General features: G+C 43.9%; 1 protein-coding gene across 1 annotated transcript in view; it reads right to left on the minus strand.

The window, feature by feature from the left end:
* The window catches only part of LOC114451718 (copine-8-like), a 75,447-nt gene extending 52,429 nt beyond the window's left edge, over window positions 1–23,018 (minus strand). Inside the window, exons 1-4 of the mRNA XM_028430526.1 lie at window positions 22,815–23,018; window positions 9,938–9,978; window positions 4,445–4,491; window positions 2,888–2,991 (exon numbers count right to left, since the gene is read on the minus strand). Coding sequence (XP_028286327.1) covers window positions 2,888–2,991; window positions 4,445–4,491; window positions 9,938–9,978; window positions 22,815–22,891 — 269 coding nt within the window. The 5' untranslated portion in view covers window positions 22,892–23,018. The remainder of the gene's footprint in view (window positions 1–2,887; window positions 2,992–4,444; window positions 4,492–9,937; window positions 9,979–22,814) is intronic.
* Between the last annotated feature and the right edge of the window lie 1,946 nt (window positions 23,019–24,964).

Below are 24,964 nucleotides of genomic sequence, written 5' to 3' on the forward strand. Positions count from 1 at the left end.
ACAGGAGGAGGAGGAGTACACGGGGCTGGTGGACAGATTTGTGGGCTGGAGGGAATCACCTGCTGATGTGCACAAGACCAGCGAGATGGTGACTGACTTCAGGAGGAAGGGAAGAGCTTCACAGCCCCTTTGCATCCTGGGTAAGGATGTGGAGGTGGTGGAGGAGTACAAGTACCTGGGAGTGACCATCAACAGCAGACAGAGCTGGAAGACCAACAGCACAGCTGTGTACAAGAAGGCCTGCAGCAGACTGTACTTCCTGAGGAAGCTGAGGTCCTTCAACACGTGCAGCACGATGCTGGAGATAGTTAATAATAAACTGCTGGAGCAATAACACTGTATAACACATCATGTCTGTGCCATAGATAACACTGACTGCAACTGACAGACTCAGTCTCTTCTTTGTGTTGGTAGCAATAGCATTAGCATTAGCAAGCAAGCTAAACAGATCTGATTCCTACATGAGGAGCCATTATACTGAATAAAAACCAGATTTGCTGACCTCCACGCAGTGACAGGCACACGTACACTTTCCCACATGTCATATTTATGTACAGTTTTTATGATCTGATGCAGACTGTTGTACTGCATACATATAATGCACTGATGCACACACACAGAATCATACAGCTAGCATTTCTCCTTGACCTTCACTGTAACCTCCCACAGCTTGTAAGCAGCATGTGGCCCAGCTGACAGGCCAACAAGCAAACAAACAAAAGAGCCATTCCATATTTCATGAGTTACCACAGGAAAATACAGTCGATGTGCGTAAGCCCGGAACACAAAAGAGAAAAATCCACTGCAGATTAGCATAATTACTTAGACAGTTCAGTCTTTTAGGGCTGCACGAGAAAATATCACTTTTAACAGCAGCACGGCTGCAGATAAAGGTGTGTCTGATGTGGATAAAGAGAGCATGTCTGCTCTGTTATAGCCTACAATATGTTCTATCTGTCACAAGCCTAATTCATCAGGATGTCTGTCAGTTTCCACACACCTGAACGTAGTGATCCAATTTAAGACCATCACATTACATCACACTGCAGGTTTACTCGCTTCACAACCAGTCACTCACGACATATAATCATGCAAATGAAATATATCAACCAGCCAGTGTTTTAGTTTACATTATCTATCTGATCTTAATCTTAATCCAATTTTAATCCAGATTTGGCCCAGATTATATTGTACTCCAGATTATATTAGTAGAAATTTGTCATTAAATTAAGGCAAAGGGACACTATCATTGACAGTAAAAACTATGGACAGAGCTTCCGTGACGTCACCCGTTTGTTTCTGAAGAGCCGTTTTGAGGCTCGGTGGGAGGCTCCGGGACACTCTGACCACCGCCATGTTGGCAGCGTCACGTCCGCCAAAACTCCAAATATGGACAAAGAGGGGGAGCACGAGCGGAGTTTAGGGGGGCGGACGATCATGGAAGCAGGAAACTCGCACTGTGATACGTCAACCGTCTGTCGCTCAAGCGGCAACGCCCATAATTAGGCGTAATTTTAAGTCTGAATATAATTAAAACGAGTGAGTTGTAAAAAAATTCACCCCCTGTTTGACACTAGAAGAGAACCTATCATTTGAGAACAGAATGGTTTTTTGTACCAGGCTGTAAACATGTTCATTTCTGCTGTGAAGTCGGACATTTTAACATGGGAGTCTATGGGAAATGACTCGCTTTTGGAGCCAGCCCCCAGTGGCTGAGGCGTGAATTACAAGTTTTGACACTTCCACATGGGCTTCAAGTTTAGGCCCCAAAGGTTGCTGCTTGGACACTATTCATGTTTGTGTTTATTGTGTACAGCATTATAGTATCTAATACTTTATTCATGATCATTCTTCTCCTTCAGGTCCTCACGTGTTCAACTGGACAACAACTCTATGCATCAACAATGCATAGAATCAAGAAATGACGTCATTGTACATGGTCTTAATTAAAACAAATTTATTCTAGTTATTAAAACTGGTTTTACACTTTAAACCTCAGCAAGTAGTGAATCTTTTTCCATTATCTATTTCCATTAATTGATTGGTACCGATGAACCATGCCAGTTTTGTTAGGGGATGACGGTATAGAGATGTCATCGAAGGGTTTCAGAACTAGGGATGTCCCGATCCGATCACATGATCGGAAATCAAAAAGTTTTGATGGGAATCGGCCGTTACCTCCCGATCAGGACTCTGATATATATGTATTAGGGCTGTCAACGTGTTAGGAAACACACAGAGGTTGTTGATTGTTTTCCTGCAGGAGAAGCTAAAAAAATTACCTGTTTTAGACGAGCAGAGTCTCAGACAGACTCCGTGCCGACCCGCAGATCGCAGCCAGTGCTTAAGGCACTCAATTAAAATTGTATGATCAACTGTGTCAAATGCCGCACTTAGGTCTAAAAGGATTAAGACTGCGCAATCGTCTGCATCTGCTGTGAAAGGAGGTCATTTGTTATGTTCATAAGAGCTTTTCTGTGCACTACGATTCACCCTAAAGTGTGACTTGAATTTAATTTAACAATCAAAATATCACAGGATGCTGCTGCATGGTAAATTATTGTGAGAAGGAGAAGTTTGGATAACAGAAATCATCAGAAAAAGTGTGATCAGCTGCGTCCGTCAGGCGCTTTCTTTCTTTGTTTCGGAGCGTTGTATGAATGAAAATGACTTCAGATGGAAATGCTGGGGAAATAAAAGCGGCTGGAAAACTTGTCTTTTATTTAGAAGAGAGAAGGCTTACATCTCCCTCTGCGCCAAAGCATGAATATTTCAGTCCTAACTCAACTTTGCTCCATACGGAGCAGCACTTTCACCCACGCCTGCACACAAATACACAGCAGCACACACACATATCAACACAGGCATAAGTCAATCGTTAACTCACAGGTCAAAGCGTAGATTCTGCCTCTCCTCGAAGAAATAGTCCAGGATGAATTTGCGGACAAAGTCAGGGTTGAGGGTGTTGTCTATGACCTCTGTCCTGCCAAACTGGAGGACAAACAGGACAAGTTAGAGTTCACTGCTGTCAATAAATACAGGTTTATATGGTTAAACTGCTGCTACAGGATGGTGGTAAAACTGCCTATCAGAGGCATTACAGTGAGATTAAACTCAGTGAACATCTTTGCTACTACTACATCTTAGGCTGCTGGCTTTAGTTTGTGCCAAGCACCCCTCTGCACATGTGCAGCCAAAAGCTAAATTCTTCCAGGTATTTGTCATGCAAAAGAAACTGGTGGGTGCAGACAGCGAGCTCAACAGCTGTCCCTGCCTGGTACCAGGCAACCAGCATGACCCGACTCTTAGTTGTCTCCTTGCACATTTTACTGATTGAGCCGAACTGTCATCTGCCTACATAAGTAACATAAGTTTATGTGAAAGTACCAGATGACAGGGGATTTATGTGGGAGCAGGATTCATGGAAGCAGGAGAGACTACCCACATTCAAATGACTCAAAGCTTACTTGTACTTATACCACTTTGTTTGTCTGCTAAACCTGCCAGGATATAGGAACTTCTCCAAATCCAAAATGGCTGCTTAAAGGTAGGGTAAGAGATTTTGAAAACTCAGTGAGAGTCAGCCAGATTTCGAAAGTAAACACACGCCCCTTTCTCTCGGAGCTCACCCCGAAGCCACGCCTCCCAATCACATGGACGCGCATTACCTGAAGACGAGCTGCGGTCTGCGACTTCGGCCATCATGCATGTACCTCTCTGGTGCGCACAGAGCAGGAAGAGAGTGACAACCAGCCAATACTCCGCGCAGGGTCCACCCAGAGGATTGGCTAATGTTTTTAGCGTTTTATAGCTTCCACAGATGATTCATATTCTTTGTTTTAATGCTAAACTGCCGAACTAATTGGTTGCTATCGGATTGTAAAGAGAAGTTACACTAATTTAACAAAAAGTGCATCAGAATGAAATCTCCTACCCTACCTTTAAAGGTAGGGTAGGAGAGGTACGTGCATGATGGCCAGAAGTCAGACCGGTTGGGAGGCGTGGCTTCGGGGTGAGCTCCGAGAGAAAGGGGCGTGTGTTTACTTTCAAAATCTGGCTGACTCACTGAGTTTTCAAAATCTCCTACCCTACCTTTAAAGGATAGCTAGCTGCAACATATAGGTCTTAAACACTTAATCAAAATAACCTAGCACTCTTTTTTATTAATAATGATTAATAATGTGAGATCATTTTATTTAAAGCTGCATTCCATCTGCAAACAGCAAGTGACAATTATTTAACACGAAGAGACACGTCTGATTCATATTTATGAGTCAATTAGATGAAATGAGATGAAATGGTGTGGTGGTAAAAACAGATGTACGCTGGCATTTTAGGACAATAAAAACAGTTCTTCCTCCGCCTCAGGATGACTTGCTTGCCCTGCTTTGCTGCCATTTACCAACAGCTATTCCTCCCACTGTACCGCCCCCCCCACACTCACCTCTTTCCATTCCCTGTTGGCTATTCCTTGAGTGTACAGGACACAGACTGTTGAATCAGAAACAGAAGAGGGGGAGAGAAACAGGACACAGTTAGATTGATTGAAGAGACAGCACAGAGGAGTCAGCTGAGAGCGTGTTCTTCCCCCGGACCCAGACATTAGAGGAAAACTCCCTAATTAAATGTCACTAGAACTTTGCCCTGCAGCACAATGGTATTTCAGAAAGAGTGGGGAGAGGAGGGGGGAGGAGGGGGAGGACACACAGGGTGGGACTATAGTAAAAGTCCTCCTCATAGACTTTAGAGCATCTCCATCTAGAGAGAAGACCTGGAGTGTTTCTTAGATGACTATCAAGAGGAGAATGAGGCAATCAGCTCGCACTAAAATGACATTTCCATAGCATTCCTGCAGCCTTTACAGTATTCACACACACACACATCTGTCAGCGACTCGGATCCTCTGGGACCACACACTAACTGCTAAAATGTTTGCAGGAAGAAAGACAGAATAATGTGGAGCATGAACTAATCTGGGGTACGTGTGTCTGTGGTTTTAAAGTCACGTTTAGGCACCAGCATCACTTGGTCAGGTTTAGGAAGTGGTTTCGCCTGCTGCTCTGATCCGAGTACCATCCCAAAAACACAACCATGGATCCTATATAAGGGGGGGAGCTGGGGAAGGTTTTTAATGCCATGTTGGCAGTGTCACTGCCCACCTAAACCCCCAATACAGGCAAAGAGGAGTGTGAGTGCAAAGGGAGCAGGAAGCTCACGCTACGAATATCTACCTCATAAACTACTTCCTGATCAGCACATGAACACAAACACACTTTGTTGATTTGTTGGTTTACATAGAGTGACAGCCTTTAGACACATCTGTCCATCTGTCACATGATATTTGAGCCTATATGGAAGTCCATATGGTGTGTTTTCAGACTCTAAGTGCAGCAGAATAAAAAAAAGACTCACATATCAGATACACAAGAGCGAAGGAGTGAACGATGATTGGAGCTGATGTTGTGATATCTGATTATGAAGGCAGCGCACCTTCCGATGAGGTGACATGCATTATCATTAACTGCAGCAGCATTCATTAATTGTAAATTTATGCCTGAGTTAATGTAAGAGCTGCCGCACACTGATGAAATAACATAAGTGACTTAATTATGGACTCATTAAGGGTTGTGACAGTGACTGAAAACCCTCCAGATGAACTGACATCATGGCTACATTTTTATAAAGGTGATATTATTGGAGTGCAAACAGAACAACACCTGAAGACCCCCGGGTCTGCCGCGGCAGCCCACGTTGCTCCAACTCGCCATGTTTATGGCTGTTTTTGGCTGTATATGCTGCGTCGTGGATGGTGTGCAGGCAGCTAGGGCTCAGCTGGGTGAATATACAGTCATCCTTTAATCTTCCTATGAAGCATCGGATGACACATGGTCTCTGCTTTAGTGTGCAGAGAAGCCATACATCAATCACACGGCCGTAAATAGCGATGCATCCTCGCCATCCGCAGTGGTGCACTTTCAACTCTTTCTATTCATCAGGCTGATGATGAAGGTGGGAGGTTGACAAAAGCACCACTAACACCACCATCACTGTTTTCAATGTAGGAGATAGCGACGGCGCAGACTTCGATAATGGTCTTTGCCTGCTTAATGCCCTTTTCCAATCTGCTGAAGCAGACTGATCAAAGCACATCCACATGCACGCACGGCTAAAACACACACACACACACAAACATGCACAAAACAGAAACACTGGATTGTTGTTCAGCTTTATAAGCTAATATGAATATGGTACGTGAGCTCGCCTGGGGCCCTGGATGTGTGCGCTTTTGTGTATGTGAAGCTCTGCCGAGCCGCTCTAATGCTGTGTGACTGGGGCCAGTGCTGTCAGCAGAGCAGAGACATGGACGCAGCACAAGTGCCTCCTTGCATAAACGTTTGGGCAGGCAGGGATGCTCATCCTCCTTTCCCACCGTCTGACATTTAAAGGTCCAATCCAAGAATCTGGGAGCTCATCAATTATGGGTTCGCGCGCACACGCACAGAACCAACTGAGGTTCAGAAACATCAGTGGAACTGCTGTGCAGGTGGCAAAGTGCCGAAATATTTAAGAAATCAAGAAGCGAGGGTAGCAGAGAGAGAAAATCCTCAAGATCATCTGTGCACTCGTCTGCTGCACCCACACTGCATACCGAGGGAGTGCTCATGTAGCATCTTGGCTGTTGTTTGCATTCATCACATATGATGTCCAGCAATCAGAGTGTGTTTCGTTGTAAGTGGTGATTCAGTCTGATTCTTGTTTTCATTAGCTCTCTTGCTTTATTTAGGAGCAAAAAAATTTAACAAATGAGAAACTCATCTGTTTCTGACAGTGTTGGGAAGTAACGGATTACATGTACCGACGTTACGTATTTAGAATACAAAAAATGAGTAACTGTATTCCGTTACAGTTACAGTCTAAAGAGATACTGTTACTTTGTTGAAATCAGTGGATTACACGACGGTACTTTATGTGTTTTTTTCACTCTGCTGGATGAAACAAGTCACGTAAAAAATCTTTGTCTTCTTACAACAAAGATCCTGTTTACAGCAGATGTCTTACTCCTTATCGTTTGTCTCATTGTGTGGTCATATACTATGCGTGTATGACGGTGAATAGTCATTGGAGTGAGAGTTCAATACAACATCTTTGAGCAAAGCTAAAGTTTTGGGTTCATGTCGGCAAACTAGCCAGAAAGTTGCAGCTGCGGGTGACAGAGAGGACAGAGCATCCGGACTGATGGGGGTCAGAGTCTGAGTCTGAAGCGCTGCGTGCTTAATGCTCCTCAGTCATGATGCTGGGACACTGTGAGCGTCACTTGAAGGAGTGAACTAGTTAGCTGTTAACTAACTAATAGGGGTGGGACGGTTCAGGACATGCGCGTCAAGTAATGCAGGGAGGCGTTTTTACCACAGCACGGAGACGAGTGTTGGCAACTTGGCGTCTCTCTCGCTACATTTGGCGGCTTTCCAAACTTTTTTTTAATCAAAAGCTACTAGTGACTCTCTCTGGTGACGTTTGGAGACTGACGTGAAATCATTCTGCAGTCAGGCTACTGTCCTCGACAAGCAGCAGCCGTGATCTCCTCCCCCGCCTCAAAACACTCACAGCCGGTCACTCTCACTGTAGCTTCACGCAGCAGGTTCAGCTGCAGGCAGAGCAGAGAGGAGCCCAGACCAATCAGACCGTCCAATCGTGCGCAAAGCTGCCGCTGGTCCCGTCATGGCTTACAGAGCGGGATGTAAATAAAATATTTCAATGGCAAAAACAAAATTCGTTAGCATCGTTAGCTTGGCCTAGCGTAGTCATAGAGTTCAGGCTATCCAACTAGCATGTCGGTCTCTGTCCGACGGTGGGAGCATGTGCGCACACGTGTCTCTGTGTGTGTCTGTGCATGTGTCTGTGTGTGTACACGCATCGTGCCTCTGTGTTCATGTGTGTAATCGCACAACCATGCAGACAGAATGACAGGCTGCTGTGCAAATAAGATAAATAACATGAGCTGTTTAGTTTGTTTAATAAAAGAACAAGGTGTTCCTGTTCTATAGGAAAGGTTCTCTTAAATGGCTTCTGTTATGATCGGGTGCTATATAGAAATTAAAAAGAAATTAAATTGACTTGACCTGATATAATGATGGGGAAACACTGAACCGATTCTTAAATATGTTGAATGTTGGATAAATAGGCTATATTTTGTGCTCATCTGGTATTTCCAGAGTGTTAAAAGTAGAAAAAACCTCAACAATGTGAACCGAACCGAACCGAAAACCGTGACCTCAGAACCGTGATACGAACCGAGCCGTGGATTTAGTGAACCGTTCCACCCCTACTAACTGAGGCTGATTAACATTTCAGTATGAATGTGTCTCTTGCAGTCAGGTAGTTTTATACATGGTAAAATGGGTCTGTTTTATGTAGGTATTCAAACATTGTTTCTGTGTGTAAAATGACTGTTGGTTGCATTGTTTAAAAATATATACAGCTATGTTTTATACCGTCCTCTGTAGTAAACAGGGACTGATCGCTGCATTATATCACTTAAAATGCAATTCAGTAAGTAATCCAAGTATTCAGAATACGTTACTCAGATTGAGTACTGTAATGGAATACATTACAAATTACATTTTAGGGTATGTAATCTGTATTCTGTAACTGAAAACTTTTTAAAAGTATTCTTCCCAACACTGGTTTCTAATGCTTCCATTGAAGTCTGTCAGACTACCCTTCACATTTAATGCAGACACATTGGACGCATGGGACATGAACAAAGCAATGAATACTAGCTAACATAACTAAACATATTCATTGCCCAGTACTAAAACTAGTTTGATGTTTGAAGTACTTTTATGAATATATATTTAGGCTTAAAGTTGCATAATTAATGATGACGGGTGAACGTGGTCGCTCATCCCACCTCCCTCTCACACTCCATCACTTAGCCTTTATTCAGATTAACCAGGACTCAGGTGACTCAGCTGGAATGATGGTGTTGGTCATAAAAAAAACTGCTCTTTAGAAATGTGATAGAATGTGTGGCCTCGTGAAAGATGAATATATAAAAGCTGCAAGTGTGAAAGCACCTTAAATATGACAGGCTTCCATTCAATAACAGAAAACAAGCAATAAGTTGTATTTCTAAATGAAGAATGTAGGCTAAACATATGAAAAAACAGACCAATCACTGTTTGCTTAATGAGTTGTGAGATGCACAGAAGTGGCAGACAGGTGATACTATAGACCTGCTTCGGTGTCCCATCTGTGCACAATGTCAGCCTAACATGGTTCATTAAATGGTGCTTTAATAAAACATGGACTCTCTCTTCTTCCTGCTCCACCGCATAGCAGTGACATCACCCAATCACCCACCTCACCTGAGGGTTGTACTCAAATAGCAACAAGTTCAGTGACATTAAAATAATTTCTTCTTTATGTTCGACACGGAGCCTTCACACAAACACTAAACACGTTACGTTTCTCTTTCAAGGCAAATTACTGTTAGACTGCAGACTGGGCCTTTAAAAACCACTGGACCAGTTGCCAAATTGAATCCCTGCTGTCAAGCTAGTGAGTCTGTGTGTGTCTGTGTGTGTCTGTGTGTGTGTGTGTGTGTGTGGGAGGGATGTGGCTGGTTTGTGTGTGAAGATGGTCTGGTTCCTCTCACTCACATTGGGCGCAGAGAACAGTGACGAATACAACCCCTGACATATGCAAATGTCTACTGATTCACACAAGGCAGCATGAGTGTGCGTGTGTGTGTGTAGTGCATGCATGCAGCCAGGCCACTGTGTGTGTGTGTACAGTTAGAACCTGCCTGCATGAGGTGGGTATTTCTGTTTGTCTGCAGAATTTAATGTCTACGTGTGCATATGTGTGAGTGCAGGCCTGCTGGGAGCTGTGTGTGTGTGTGCGTGTGTGTGTGTGTGTGATGAGACGAGCTTACTTGGATCAGACTTGGAGAATGTGTCTCTATCCAGCAGGTTTCTGAAAAACAAGAAGACATAAAAATTAAGGAGGAGGTAGAGCTCGGAAGTTATTACACCATCAACACTCCCTCACTGACGGCTTGTTTACCCATCATCGTCCTCTGACTTGATTAAAAATGGGCTGTTTCATCCAGTCATCCAGGAAACCACATTAAGCAGACTGTAAAAAGCTTAAAGCGGAGCCCATTTATATTTCAAACATACAGAGAAAACAGCAGAAAAGAGGACCTATTTTCCACTGTTCCACCTCCCTCGGTGCCAGAAGCAACAGTGGAGGCTGCCATCAAATTTACATGACACTCCAGTCTTTGCTCTTTGCACAGGGAGGGATAAATGCACCGAGGAGTCCCATCACAGAGCAGATGCTCGGCGCTACTGAGGTATTCCACGGTTAAACAGCTCAGAAAGAATTAAATATGCACATAAAGACGACAAGTCCCAGCTGCCTGAGAGAAGCTAAGAAAGAGCTAAGGCTCAGGAAGAGGGGGAGACCTGGACTCATGCGTCACCAGCGGTGTTAGCTGTTGGTTACAGTGTCCCGGTCTCAGGTGCAAACAACAACAACAACAACAACATTCCAAGCAGGTGAAGAGACCCCTTAACTCACTCAACTTGTACCCATGCCAAACGGTACATTAGAGAACTCCATAAAGCTAAATAATACATCGATGCATCTGCTCCGATTCATTTTGGATGAAGGTGCACAGGAGACAATTAACCCTCGGCCGTCATTGTGGACTTTTTTGTCCATTTGGGTCATTTTTGCCTCTTTACCTGGCCACCATTTTATCTGTGTTGGTGCATATGGCACATTTTTTTTTGTAACAAAGACTCTGTCTAGACACATTTTAGAATTCAAATTTAAATTGTTCTATCACTAGAACATGGTGAAACAAATTTACTACCCTTTTGTGTCATTCGTGGACAAAAACGTCCACTTCCAAAAAACTGCTATAAAAACTTAACAGATTAATATTTTTTTCTGCTTTTTTCTGCATAAATATGTTAAACAACTTCAGCCCTGCTCAAAACTACTTAACTATTTAACCCTTAAAATGCCAGTTTGATTACTTGAAGTCACAGTAATTTTTTATGAAGAAAACACAAAAAATTAGTTATTTTCCATACAACAAATGTTCGTTGGCTGAGGCATTATTTTTAAATCTGTCATGGATATGTCAAAGATTAGCCAAAATATTGAGTTTGATGCATTATTAGTTTTTGTGTAGCAGCAGTTTTTTTCTTTAAGTAAGTAAGTATTTTCCACTTAGGTCCAATTAACTCCCATTATAATACTACATTTTTAATATCATAGCTATAACAACAAATAACCATGCATTTCTTGATGTAAGGGTTTCATTTTTAAGAAAAATTGTTAAATTTGACATTTTCTACTGTTCACCACTAAAATCAGCCATTAACCCTTTATAAGCCTATGCATAAAATCCTTGTACTTTCATCATTTTTTGTGTCATTTAAGTGACGCCTGAGGGTTAAGCAGTCAACATGGAGGTGCAGCAAACTGCAGTTCCTCTAACAGCCTGTAGAGGCTGGCTTCAAGTAGAGCTGACATGCAATGTAAGAAGGCAGCAGAGATGGATTCATGCCTTTCCAGATTATCAAGTCACGTTCGGAGGCTTCAGTAGTGTAAAAACCGCAATCATCAACTCTCACATGAAATACAGCTTCTACAATTGTATTACATTTATAAAAAAATCATACATTCTTCTTTCCTGTGATCTTTTCTACCATTAAAAACCTCTGCAACCATCACAGCAGCATGACTGTGTACATATTGTGCACTGCTGAGAGAGGAAAAACAAAGAGCAGAGGGAGAGGCTCCTGCTACCATGCTAGCTGCAGGGTGAGCATTCTGTCGCCTGTCCTATTCCGTGTGACAAGCAGCGAGTGTCTTGAAGCTGTTGATGGCTAGTGATCTATCTAGATCAGGCGCTCGTGTTGTGCTGATCCCAGTGTGGCCCAGATGGTAAAACGCCACGCTCGGCTGCTTCGCTGTCAGGACACGCCCACCGGCCCTTCCCAAGCTTCCAGACCCTAAATAAATGATAATAAGCGATGGAAATGAGCCCAGTTGTATCAAGGCCTGTGTTTTTTATATGACTAGCGGACAGTCGGGAGAGATTGTGTAGGAGTGAGAAGTGGGCGACTTCACCTGCCAAATAGGATAAATGTCCAATAAAGAGAAATACTGTGCCCGGCTGGCTCCCAGAGGAAAACAAACGAAGGTAGAGAACAAGATGCAGTGAAGAAAGAGGGAGAAGCTGAAGGAGTGTATGAAAGACAGCACGCAACTGTATGTGTGTGTGTTTGTAGGCAGAAGTACACACACACACTTCCATGGATATGGTAACCTCCCTGTGATTCATGTGCACCCGAGGGCTTCCACCTGGCCCTGATAGAGACAGGAGACTCTTTAAAAAGCCCTCTCCTCCACAGGCGGGCTTGGAAGCGTCTGGGTAGCAGAGTGCCTCGTAGTTCATCAAACATTTACAATAGCGGTCCCTCCTCGACACCGGAATTACATTTGAAATCCCACCAGTTACATCACAGCCACCTAAACATGGCAGCTAGAGCTTTAAATACCTGTATGTGAGGGCGGGAGGATGGTGGGGGGGGACTTCCAGCACTGAGAGCAGGAGGGTAAATGTTCTGAGACGTGGATACGACTTCTCTACAGACAGTTCCACAATTATTTAAACACAACAGGAGCTTTCTGCTAAATGTCTTAGAAGTATTATAACACAACTGCTGCCACAACAGGAAAAGTGATGTGTGCACACTGTGGCCAGTCTCATACAAATCTATACAACTTATCCTAATTAGCAGAGTAGTTCACGGATCCATCAGAAAATACAAAATGTAACGACTCAGGCTGTTTTTACGGTCTCCTTTCTAGCAGACAGCTGTTTCTCACACTTTGAAAACCTTCACACAGCGCACATTATTCCTTATATACGCTCTGTGAAGCTTACATCCGAGCTCAGACAGAAGTCAGTCATGTGCCGAATGTTTTTGGCCCAATCTAAGGCTAACACTCTCTGATATAAAGAAGTGATTTTTGATGCATGCAGTGAGTATTAACCAGTGTCTTGCTGTATATATTGAGCTTATCCCTAAAGACAGACAAGCCCTTCATGACATCACAATAAAGGCGGTCTCAGAGTCTGGCTATTCCTAATAAAGAAAGCGTGAACACAAGCATAGCTGAGGTAAGGAAGCTTGCAATCTAAGAGCCATCCATCTTTTACTCGAAGCAGTCGCACTTTTAAGTATGTGCAGCTGTGGAGGTCTGTGGGAATTGACTCTGAGAAGTCAGTCTCAAGTGGCCATTCGAGGAACTGCAGTTTAGGTGACTTCTAGCATTGGCTCCATTTCTCAGCCCCCCGGAGGATGCAGCTAACTGCTACTGACAGTTCTTGACCAGCCTTCAAAGTTTAATTCAGTAAAGGAAGGATGCGAAAGTTTTGCACATGCCACAAAAAAGCAGCACTTGGCAAGAAATTAGATTAAAGGTCTCTCATGGGCTAACTTCAACCAATCAAATCGCTTCTTCCTATCATTACCAGACGTCTTACTTCCTTAGAGGATAGCCTATGATTATCCTATGATGTCCTGATCTAATGGATCTCACAAGATTCAAGGCATTTTGGAACTGAAATGGAGACAAAATGGACAATGCGCTATTTGGAGCTTTATCTGGAGAAGCTTTGGCCACATTTTATTGGCCAATTTCTTCTCTTGCTATATGATAAAGTTTAAAAATATGTCCGGGAAAGAGCGAGCGGCAGTTTCCCACCATTCACCTCCCTCCAGCCAACTTAACACAGGTCAGGAGACGGATGTGAGTGCGTACATTTTTAGCCTACGTGTCCCCTGTGGAGTTGAAAGCACTAACCTTGTAGCGTTAATGCCAGCCTCCACACACTTCAATCCACAGGAGCACAAACAGTAAGAAAAACACTCCCAGTGAGAAATCCTCGTCACCTCGTTGCTTCTTAAAGTCTGCAACGCTTCCGCCCGTAGCGTGGGCAGCTTCTCCCTCAGCGTGACCTCACGTAAGCCTGGGCGTGACACTGTGGACACGTTTGCAGTGAGCCAGTGTGCCGCTTTGCTTACAGTTAGAGCAGCAGCAGTCGTCTGTTGCGCTATAAATGAGCTAATAAAGAGGCTCCTTCTGTGAATGAAGGCTCACTAATTAACAGTGCAAGCTCGACCTGCTAGGAGGGTAACATCAGATCAATACGGTCAATTGAAGCTAAAGAAAACTCTGAGCAGGTCTGCTCAATCTACCTTTGAAACCTGAAACATCCTCTTACCTCTGAACGATTTTCTCAGATCCTGTGTGTGTGTGTGTGTGTGGAAACTGATGTACATCCAATAATGAACTAAAGGAGCCCAGCTTCACTGAAGGAAGCCACAGCGAGCACAGTCCACAGTGGGAAGGTAGGAACATGAGTGTAATAGTATTTTTTGTATGTTCTTTTTGGTGTTTCACATGAAATATTTGACACTTTGTATTTTGAAGTATTGTATCTATGCACTTTTTGCCTCCCTTCTTTAATTTTACAATGAATATCTGTCAGAAACATCACAAATTTAGCTTTGGTCGCATCTTTTTTTCCATTTTAATTAACGATTATCTTATGTATTTTTAAACATTTTTTTATTTGATCTTATTCTATCTGACTGCTAGGAGCACGTTTAACTGCTTAATCAATCAATTTATTCATATAGCAGTTCAAGGGGATTTACACAGAAACAACACAAAAAGAATGGACAATAATAGATGAATAAAAGGTTAAAATTTTAAAAATGAAATTAAGTATAATTCAAATTAAATAAACAGTACAGTCCACTGGCAGCCATAAGACCATTTGAATGTATAAAATATGAATATTTAAGTGTAATACAAATTATTTATTGTTGCTTGATTGATTGACCTTCTATTGCAGGGGTGCCCATTAGGTCAATCGCGATCTACCAGTTGATTGCGGAGGAGGTGCGATCGATCGCATGTCATTTAAAAAATGTTTTCATGTTAGTCTATCACCTATCCTCATGGTGCCTCAAAGATCTTTTATAACACAGATGTCTCACTCTGTCCTGATCACCCGCGCTGCTGCGTGTTTGTGTGTGTATGTAGTAGTGTGAAAGATCGAAGGAGTGAGAGCTCTTAGCGTTAATAAAGGCTAGTTTTTGGGCCGTGTCAACAAACAGGACAGACAGTTGAGTGCTGCCGCCAAGAGACAGAGGACCGTAGCCTGATGCCAGTTCAGACTGGATGCTGCGCGCTGTGTTTTTATAATGTTCTTCAATCATGGTGCCAGTGCTCGTTAGTTAGCTAACTTGTGACGAGCTGATTAACATAACTAAAGTAGGAACAGCGGTTGAAAATGGATGGATGAAGTAGGGAGACTTTGCTTGCTGTCAGCTAGTTTTATCATTTAAAACAGTAAAAATAGGGAAGTGTCTTGCTGTCCATTTAGCAGCCTCTCTCTTCACTCAATGCCCACAGCCTGTCTCATGACACACAGAGTTGACTGGGTACCTTTATAATATGTTTGCACTGAAAAATGTAATTTAACTACACATTGTCATTTTTAATTTAATAAACATGTAATTTTATGATTTCTTTGTTGATTAGTTTTAACCTGATTATATATACTGCTCATATATCCTAAAATGGAAATCCATTATATACACACATATACGTGGATAAGATCACTTTGACTTGGTCATTGTAAAAAGTAGCTCGCGAGCCGAAAAAGTGTGGGCACCCCTGTTCTATTGTGACCATAAAACCCATAAGAACATTCAGGGGTTAAATATAAAAAACTGCAGCATGTTTGACTGGCTGTAATCAGTCCTCCTGTTCATACTGACCCTAACATACCTTCTTCCTAAAGTGGTTTTAAAGTGTGTCATTTGAGACCAAAAGAAAAAAAGTATTTAAAACCTCACCAAACTTCTGTGCGATCAATAACAGAAATAATAGCCGAGCAGCTGATAACGTAAGAAAAGAGGAGATTAAATTCAGGACAGGCTGTACTAATTCTCAGTCTATCAAAGCAGAATATTCAACCAGTGCTATTATCCTATAATCATATTTGCACTCAGGCTTCTTCTTATGCAACTGCAGCTATCTCTAAAAGGTTGCCAGATCTGACAGAATTCGCCACATGCACCTCACAGTGTGTTCTTAATTTCTGGTCTCGTATGAGATATTCCTGATCCGCCGCGTATGAGACGGGAGCCTTTTCTACTTCAGCAGGATTAGGCGAGAACAGACCGCCAAGAAGTCACACTGGAACGTGTTCAAAGAATAGATATCAGTGGGCACTCCGAAGGCTGCGATAATAGAGCAGGAGTTTAAAGTCACTTCAAAGGCTCCAGGAAGTGTCCTAAATACAAACAGCCAGCGAACGTCTCATTCTGTCATTTATTTTTAGTTTCTTTCATGAACTCTGCCAAAGAGTCTTATTAAAGGCTGAATGTATTATTTCTCAGAGAGGACCATGACTGAACAAAACAACTAAACTTTAAACACCAACTATATTTATATATATTTGTTCTTTTTGTAGTTCTAGTTATGACTTTGAACTGTAAATAAAGCTCAAACAGCAACGCACAAGCTCAAACACTGCAGTTCCTCAATTGGCCACTTGAGGCTGCTTCCAAAAGTGAGTCAATAACCCCAAACCGCCACATTAAAATGTCTTTACAGCAGAAATAAACATGTTTACAGGACCTCTATGTGAAATTCCTCTTTATAAAATGTACATATACAAATGGCCGCCGTAGCTCTGCCACCACCCATTATACAAAAGTGAGGCCCAAATATCTCACGTACAGGTGCTACTGTGTTGATAAAAGATGCTCCTAACATGGAGCAGGCAGGATTTAGGACCTATGTTGCAGCATGCCACCAGGGGGCGATCAAGACGTTTCAGGCCCATTGACAGTAAAAACTATGGACAGAGCTTCCTTGACGTCACCCGTTTGTTTCTGAAGAGCCGTTCTGAGGCTCGGTGGGAGGCTCCAGGACGCTCTGGCGGCCACCATGTTGGCAGCTCACGTCCGCCAAAACTCCAAATATGGACAAAGAGGGGGAGCACGACAGTTTAGAGGGGCGGGCGATCGTGGAAGCAGGAAACTCACGCTGTGATACAGCAACTAGATGTCACTCAAAGTGGCAACGCCCATAATTTGCGTAATTTTAACTCTGAATATAATTAAAACCAGTGAGTTATAAAAAAATTAACCCCCCCGTACAATTGACACTAGAAGAGAACTTATCATCTGAGACCAGAATGTTTTTTTGTACCAGGCTGTAAACATGTTCATTTCTGCTGTGAAGGTGGACATTTTAACATAGGAGTCTATGGGAAATGACTCGCTTTTGGAGCCAGCCCCCAGTGGCTGCAGCGTGAACTACAAGATTTGACACTTCCGCATGGGCTTCAAGTCTGAACCCCAAAGGTTGCCGCTTGTTCAGGCCTCACTTTTGGGCCACCATACTATTTTATCTATAACCAGATATAGGCAAAGCTCTGAAGGCGAGATGGAGGACTGTGTAAGCAGAAAACACACAACCTGGCGCTCATCTGTTGATCAAAGGGCTCAGTTAATTATGCGTAGGAAATATTAGGAAATATTTGAAAAACAATGACCTAAGAACTTTGTCTAACATCACGTCAGGCACAGGTCTCTTCATGTTTTTCATCTGCAGTTGAGTTAATCAGCTGAAAGTTAACTGTTGTATCACATGTCCCTTTCACTCTGCAGCTACTACACACACACACACCTTCTCTTTATGCCACCTTTGCTCGCTCACACAGACTTCAAACGAAGCAGGCAAGCGCTACGTGCACAACCAGAAGTATCAACTGTGCCAAGTGGGCAGATCCAGCCTTTCACACAGCTGACTGCCTCTATTAGAGCTGTATACATCACTGTTCCGCCTGCTTTAAAGCAGGGGCTTCAAGGTGCAACAGCCTGGCATTCAGCGGGGGTCCACATTGTTTATCAATGTTTATTTAAGTAATTTATAAGTCACTCACATCTACCCACTTTAACAAAAAAAAGTCATTTGTTCACTTTGGTGCACACACATCATCAATCAGTCATTTAATGACTAAGTCTGAAAAAAGACTCTATAAAGACAGCACAGTTGCCACAGTACCTGTACGGTACATGTAAAGCATACCAAAATTTATTCGCTACTTACTCTTTATGTCTATGTATGTATTCTTAGCTTAATATTCTGCATAAATCTGCATAAAAAGTCTCATATCGTGCTCAGCAGAACGGCATCAAACACTGGACGCTAATCAACGTGATGTCTTCAAATTCACAGAGAAGCAACAAAGTGGCTGAGCAAGAGATGAAAGCAGAGGAACGGTAATGTGATGGAGGCACGTGGGCTCTCCGAGGTAACCAGGTGAAGCTACGGTGGCTGCTTGGTGCCTTAATTAGACCAAATGACTGCTTCAGAAAACTCATTAATGCAGCCACTCAGCATGACCCTTACGGAGCCTCCCGCGGCTCGGTCTCTGCCACCTGAGGCCGACTTGATCTGTTAGTTTTATGCTCTTCGCTCTGTTCCACCTAAATTGTAAAGGATTTAGCCTGCAAAGCTGCAAGCTGGGGAAACGTGATATATGAACAGTAATAATAAAAAAAGAGAAGTCGTTCTTTCAGGCAATAATCAACAATATAAGAAATGTATGAGGCAGCGATGATTTGTTCTGAAATGAACAACAGCAAAGGTGATAAATGACAAAGTGAAGCACCTCATTATCAGCAGCCACTGCTCTGAAAACACACTCCCTCATGACAGCAGCGTGGTTTTTAATCATTTGAAACCTCTGTGTATTTGACTTTGAGTGTCAACAAGACAGAAGCTGCAGATGACAAGCCGAAAGAAAACAGAGAACATCAATCTGTCCATCTGCTCGCCCTGTAGTTACATAAATCACTGTGTATACTGCAACTCAGGATGCCTCCAAGCGCCGCCTGTCCAGACCATAGACTTCATGTAAGATTCATTTATATTCGTGCTTGTACGCAGCTACCTGCTACTTTCTTTGGAACACCAACTAATGACATCACAGAGGGTCAGTCCATCTTTCTTAACATATACTACATTCACAGGACCAGAAGAGGGCCCGTAGCTCGGCCACTACTGCTGCACGGGCTGCGTCTCTCAGTCCGACACACGAGAGAGCCTTAGTTTACATTGTGGGCAGAATGCAGCATCAGTCTGGAGATCTGTGCAGAAAGCTCTTGAGTAGAATGGCCATTATGTGGCTTTAAAGCCGCCTGTGTGTAGAATGTCAGCGTAATTATGTGTTTATAGTAAATGAGGCAGCCACACTGGAGGAGATGGAGCATGGTATCTGCTGCTTTCACATCAGTCCACGCAGGGTTGTGTGGTCAGATGAGTAGTAAAAAAAGCTCCCGGATGAAGCCGCCTCTTAATGCAGCCCCGTTTCTGTGCAGACAAACATTAGAGACCTGCACGCTGGACTCCGTCCTCTGCTCCACCGAGTCTTTCTGTCTCTTTCTTCACCTACCTTGCTGAAAGTGCAACATCGGCTGTGACACATCGACCGGCCTCTCAGCAGGCCAGCGCCCGCTTTCAATACAGCCACATCAGAACACGTCAATTCTTTGACGGGATACACTTCCTACCTTTTGTGCCCAAAGGTCAAGGCTATCTCTGCGCCGTGGACCACTCAGGATCAGGGGACAGCCAGGCCGACATGAACGCTGACAAACATTTCCCCAAAGACCGGCCGTCGATGTCATTCACGCAGCTCTGAAGAGCCGTCATGTTTGCTGTTTACCATCCATTTGTTAAAAGCCATCAAGGCCTTCAGATCAGGAGAGACAGGCGCTCCTAAAACAACCCTGTTCCTCTAAAGGCAGCAGGATGAAGGATCTTCCTCTCACTCATATTGGATTTGAGTTAATCAATCTGTCAGTGCTGCTGCTTGACTACACACGTGATGGTTTGGATTTATTGGGTGAAGGAGGGCTTTCACTCAGGGAAGGGATCTATCTGGGCTGAATGCTTCAGTAGCTCTGTCGACACACCAAAGTGGGAAAATCACACCACCCACGAGCTGAGGGCTGGTAAAGTTTCTTTTGGTGTCGAGGGTGTCAACTCAGGCAGCTAACAATGCCCAAACAGGGATGCTTCGTGTTGTAAAATATCATGAAGGCTGCTACAGGGTAGTATGTAGTGGTCTCTTCATCATACAAAGCATTGGTGTTCTGGAATGCTGAACTGATGGACGTTGGACAAAACAACTCACGAGCTACAAACAGCCCAAGCAAGAAAAAGATTCATTTTTAACTGTTTTCTGCACCTGTGACTAGGGCTGCAACGATTACTTGAGTAATATTTGTGGGGAAATTACATCGACAACTAATTTAGTATTCGATGACTCTTTAGTGATGTCATCGCACGGCATGCAAGTGTAACATATTTGCAGAGGAGAAAGATCTGGCTCGTGGTGTAGTGGGACGATCGTTACACACACACACACACACACAGTTTTAAAGCACAAGGGTTTCGGCTGTAGGCATGGAGGTGGTTGCGGATGAAGCAATGACAAATCAGCGGCCCAAAGTAGTCGTCCCCTATTGAAATAGTCATTAGCTGCAGCCGTACTTACGACATTTACGTGTGATCGGTCGTTTCAGCCCTACCTGTGACTACACCTGACATCATCCTACCAACATCCAAACAGCTACCTACTGTGAAGAGGTGCCCGAACTGCTACACATACAGGAGTCGGAGGCTCTACAGGAGCTAAACCAAAGTTTCCACATCTGTGAGGGCCCAGAGGTCTACGTGACATCATCATCATCACAGGGTGCTCACTCCACAAGCCTTTGCGTGGACACTAAAGCTGCTGACTTTAGAGCTGCTGTGTTAAAAAGTCCCAGTGCAGCATGCACCTGCACATTTTGCCCATTAAAGAATATAAAAACGCAGAGTGTGCACTGTGCATGTGTGGAAATAGACATTCTCCAAATTGCTTAGTCCATCAGGGCCACAGTAGCATGGGGAAGGGGGAGGGGGGGCAGAGACCAGACCTCCTTGTCTTTAACCTCCTCCCAGGGAATCCCCATCTGCTCCCAGGTCTGCACAGGTCCCCGTGGTGGTGCCTGGTGCACCTCTAACGCTCAGGCCTACGTCAGCTCTGCATACTTATTCCCATTATTACAAACTTCTCATTATTTTTGATTGACTTTCCTACATTTGCTGCCATGTTTCCAAGTCACAGCTGACTTTACTTTAGCGCTCATGCGGCTTAAGATGCCTTTTACAGCCATTAAAGAATGTGCTGCTTCTTCTTCCCGCACGCTTCCAGCAGCATGTTCAAACTGAGGCGTATACATTATGTTTGCATGAATAAAAGCAGCATTTTCAAAGAGATGAGTCAGACGAGCTCTTCTTTCATCATTCCATCATTAAAAAAACAATTATTTGTTCCAGATGGTGGCACAAAAATGTCTTCACAGGCTCTGATCTCAAAATCATTAAGGTCATTACCAAGCCCACTTCCTCCTCCTCCTCTTCGTCTTCTTCTTCTTATTCTGTGAGGTATTATCAGGCTTTTATCTTCAGACAGACACAAAACAGCAACAGCGGCTCGGTCCGCCGCAACAGCTGGCTGATTTTAGGTCAGTGGAAACCTCATTCAGCCCAAAGTCTTTGTTTTTCTTTCAGTAAAATGTCTCAACGCAGGTGAGCTTCAAACATTTACAATACAGATATTTGACTGTGTGTGTGTGTGTGTGTGTGCTTGGCTGCATCGAGACACGTTTTTAATCAGTCCCCTTAAATATTAGAGTTTCTTTTTTGGGTCATTTTCATGGAGCACATGCTGGAATTTCCTCCTTTTAATCATTCACAAAAATGAGTTTAATCAAAGAAAAGCAGCAAAACAAGATGTTTGAGAGGCTGGATGTCGACAAAGTTTGTCTTTTTTTCTCCAAATATCAAAAGGTGTATGATCATCTAGTCATATTTCGCTCCATTTTAATGAGTTTATGATGTAAAAGCTCTTAGCCGGGCTTTTGGAGCTGTATATGCTGCTCTTCACCTTCAGTTTCACAGCTGAGACAGAACGGGAATCTCTCAGCAAAGAACCCAAATTAATTACTGCATAATCAAAGAGATAAACCGAAAACTAATCAGCACAATATTTATTCCTGCAGCTTCTCTCTAATAGGATTAGAGAGTGAGAGTGTAAGTGATACCCTGGTTTGTTTTGTGCCATTTTTTCTGCCACTTTCTGATAATAATGATTAAAAATAGATGGATCAGCAATCATATGCAGTGGTTCTTTATGCATCTAACCCCAGCAGGAAATCCTCATAGATTCATCAGAAATAAAAAAGGGGCAGCATGACATCACGGGCAGGAAGCGGAGCTCCGTGAAGTCTCCCCGCGCTGCGTGTGGCAGCTGGATCAGCTGGGAGACGTGACAGCGGTGGAAAGACGCGTCAACTCTGACCTCCATCTGGAGCTCATCCACCGCTGCTGCTGCTGCCGCACAGAGCGCAGCTGCATCCTGCGCTTTCTGACCACACATGGAAGCCGCCAAGGCAGAGAGAGGACTCATCCTGCAGACCACGCAGCGTGGAGTCCTGGGCACTAAAACTGCACTTTGCAATAATAAATAAAGCTTCCACGCAGCTCACTCACTCACTCACTCACTCTTGAGCGTCACACACCTCATTTGCTTTTACACATTTACCTGAACACACCAGCTGCTTCTAACAATGTGCACTTACCTACAAGAAACCGTCAGCTCAACTTTGGTGGCGGGTATCGCAGCGGTGAAGGGGTCCGCGTCCCCGATATACGCCATGTTCCCCGAGCTGCTGCTGCTGCTGCCGCCGCCGCCGCCGCTTGGTCGATCACAAATCGCACCGTATCCAGCGCCTTAACGGCGGCATGAGAGGAACCGACACCGGAGGAATGGAGGGGACGGACGAGGAAGCCGTGAAGCAGCGGAGCGTCAGCCAGCTGTCTGCTTTCTGGAAGCGTGGAGAACCGGAGAGAAAGAGGGGAGCATACAAAACACAGCCGCGGAGCTGCAGCGCGCCTCTGTGCGCTTCCGTGCTCCGGAGGACGGTGGTGTGAAGGGGGCGGGAAGACGCACATGCTGACACACACACACACACACACACACACACACAGAGAGAGAGAGAGAGAGAGAGTGGAAGAGTCCTTCCTTTTGTAAAAGGACCAATGGTTCCTCTTCAGGGCTGCTGTTGGATCCAGGTTCAAGCTGGAGGCTGATTGATGCAGCTGCAGCTGCAGAAGACACGATGATCAAGTTCTCACAAGTCCTGAGCATAGAACGTGTGATTGATAAGTGTGTGGCCTGAGCAGAACCCTTCAGAAGCTGGGTTTACATTTATATTAGTGGATTAATCTGATGGGACTGATCCAGAAGCCAGAGAAAGGACGGGACAGCGGGGGTTAAGCGCAAACAGCAGACCTTCAGTCAGGAGTCTGAGGTTCCCGCCCCCCTGACACCACGAGCTGCTTTGTTTTCTCCCTTTCTTTTTTTATTGCAGCTGGATTTGGCATGAATCTGGCTAAAGTTAGGCACTGAAACAGCAGTAAAGATCCTCTCACATGGTCAGTCACATGGTCAGTCACATGGTGGACGAGGCCCCGCCCCCATGTCCAGAGAGATTCGTGTCATTAATAAAGCTAAAGGCAGGATTTTCAGCTAGAATTCATGTGTTTTTAAAACCAATTTAAAAATCTCACGGAGCAGTAACTTTCTAATTCCTCCTCATAAAAAGTTATCTCATCTCTCCCTCAGTATAAGCTGCGTACCATTGATAATGAAAATATCTCTTTTCCCAGCAAGAGTCTGACTTCTTCCAATTAAAAATAGTTTTATTTAATTGCTGTGTGCATTCATGTTTGGAGCTGCAGCAATCAGTGATATTGAATTATCCTAAATTGAATTCTCTTCACAGCTACCACCTTTAAATCTGAAGGAAACTGAGGGGGGAAAAAAGGTAGAAAAGAATATGTTGGGAGTTGAACTAAAAGGCAAAATGAACCTCACAATGAGATAAGGATGAAACAAAGACCGTCTGAGGACGTGCAGTGTGAAGCACGTTATCATTCTTTGCTCCTGCTTTAAACTCCTCGCAGCGCGGCGGGCCTCTGAAGAAGGCTGCAGTGATAACTGGACAGTGGTGAAGAATGTCACACTGAAGCCAGATGATGAAAAGCACCTGAGCAACACAAACTCAATTAATGAGCTCAGCGTGAATCAGAGCTAAAAATGGAAATACATGTCAGCTGCAGTTAGTCTGAAGCAGGAGAGAGAGAGTTCATCCAGCAGGTCAAACACCTGTTAGACTCACTAAACAGTCCTGATGCACGTTCCAGCTGAGATGAGGCAGCTGCCACAGGAATCATGGCTTCTCTTTACATTTAGAGGGCAGTTTCCCATCATGCATCAGGCCATATGATCATATGAACATCATGTTTGACGTCTGGCAGTCTGTTCTGACTGTTCTGTCAGGAGGATGGATGCATTATGGTGGATGCATTATCAACCCAATGTGTAGCTGTTTGTATTTTTGGGGGGTGAAGATGCGTTCTTAATTTCCTTCTTCAAAAGCCTCCTCTTTACACGTGGCTGCATGCCCACATCAGCTCCACCCAGATGCTGCAAAAGATGGTGCCCCCTTTATGTCCATCTCTAATGGCTGCTGCCGGCTGGTGACCAGAGACGGACACAGTCCTTGGATATTTGGTTAGTACCAACATACTAGCAGACCTGTGAGGCCAGCCTTGTTGGTACTAGCCATGTGATCATGTGTGCTCTAAGCTAAATGCTTATTGTAGCATGCTAGCAAGGTGCTGGTGTTTAGCAGAACTTCAGGGTTAGCCTGCAGAACCGTGCGTT

The sequence above is a fragment of the Parambassis ranga genome, chromosome 19 (genome assembly GCF_900634625.1).
Source record: "Parambassis ranga chromosome 19, fParRan2.1, whole genome shotgun sequence".
Taxonomy (NCBI): Eukaryota; Metazoa; Chordata; class Actinopteri; family Ambassidae; genus Parambassis; species Parambassis ranga.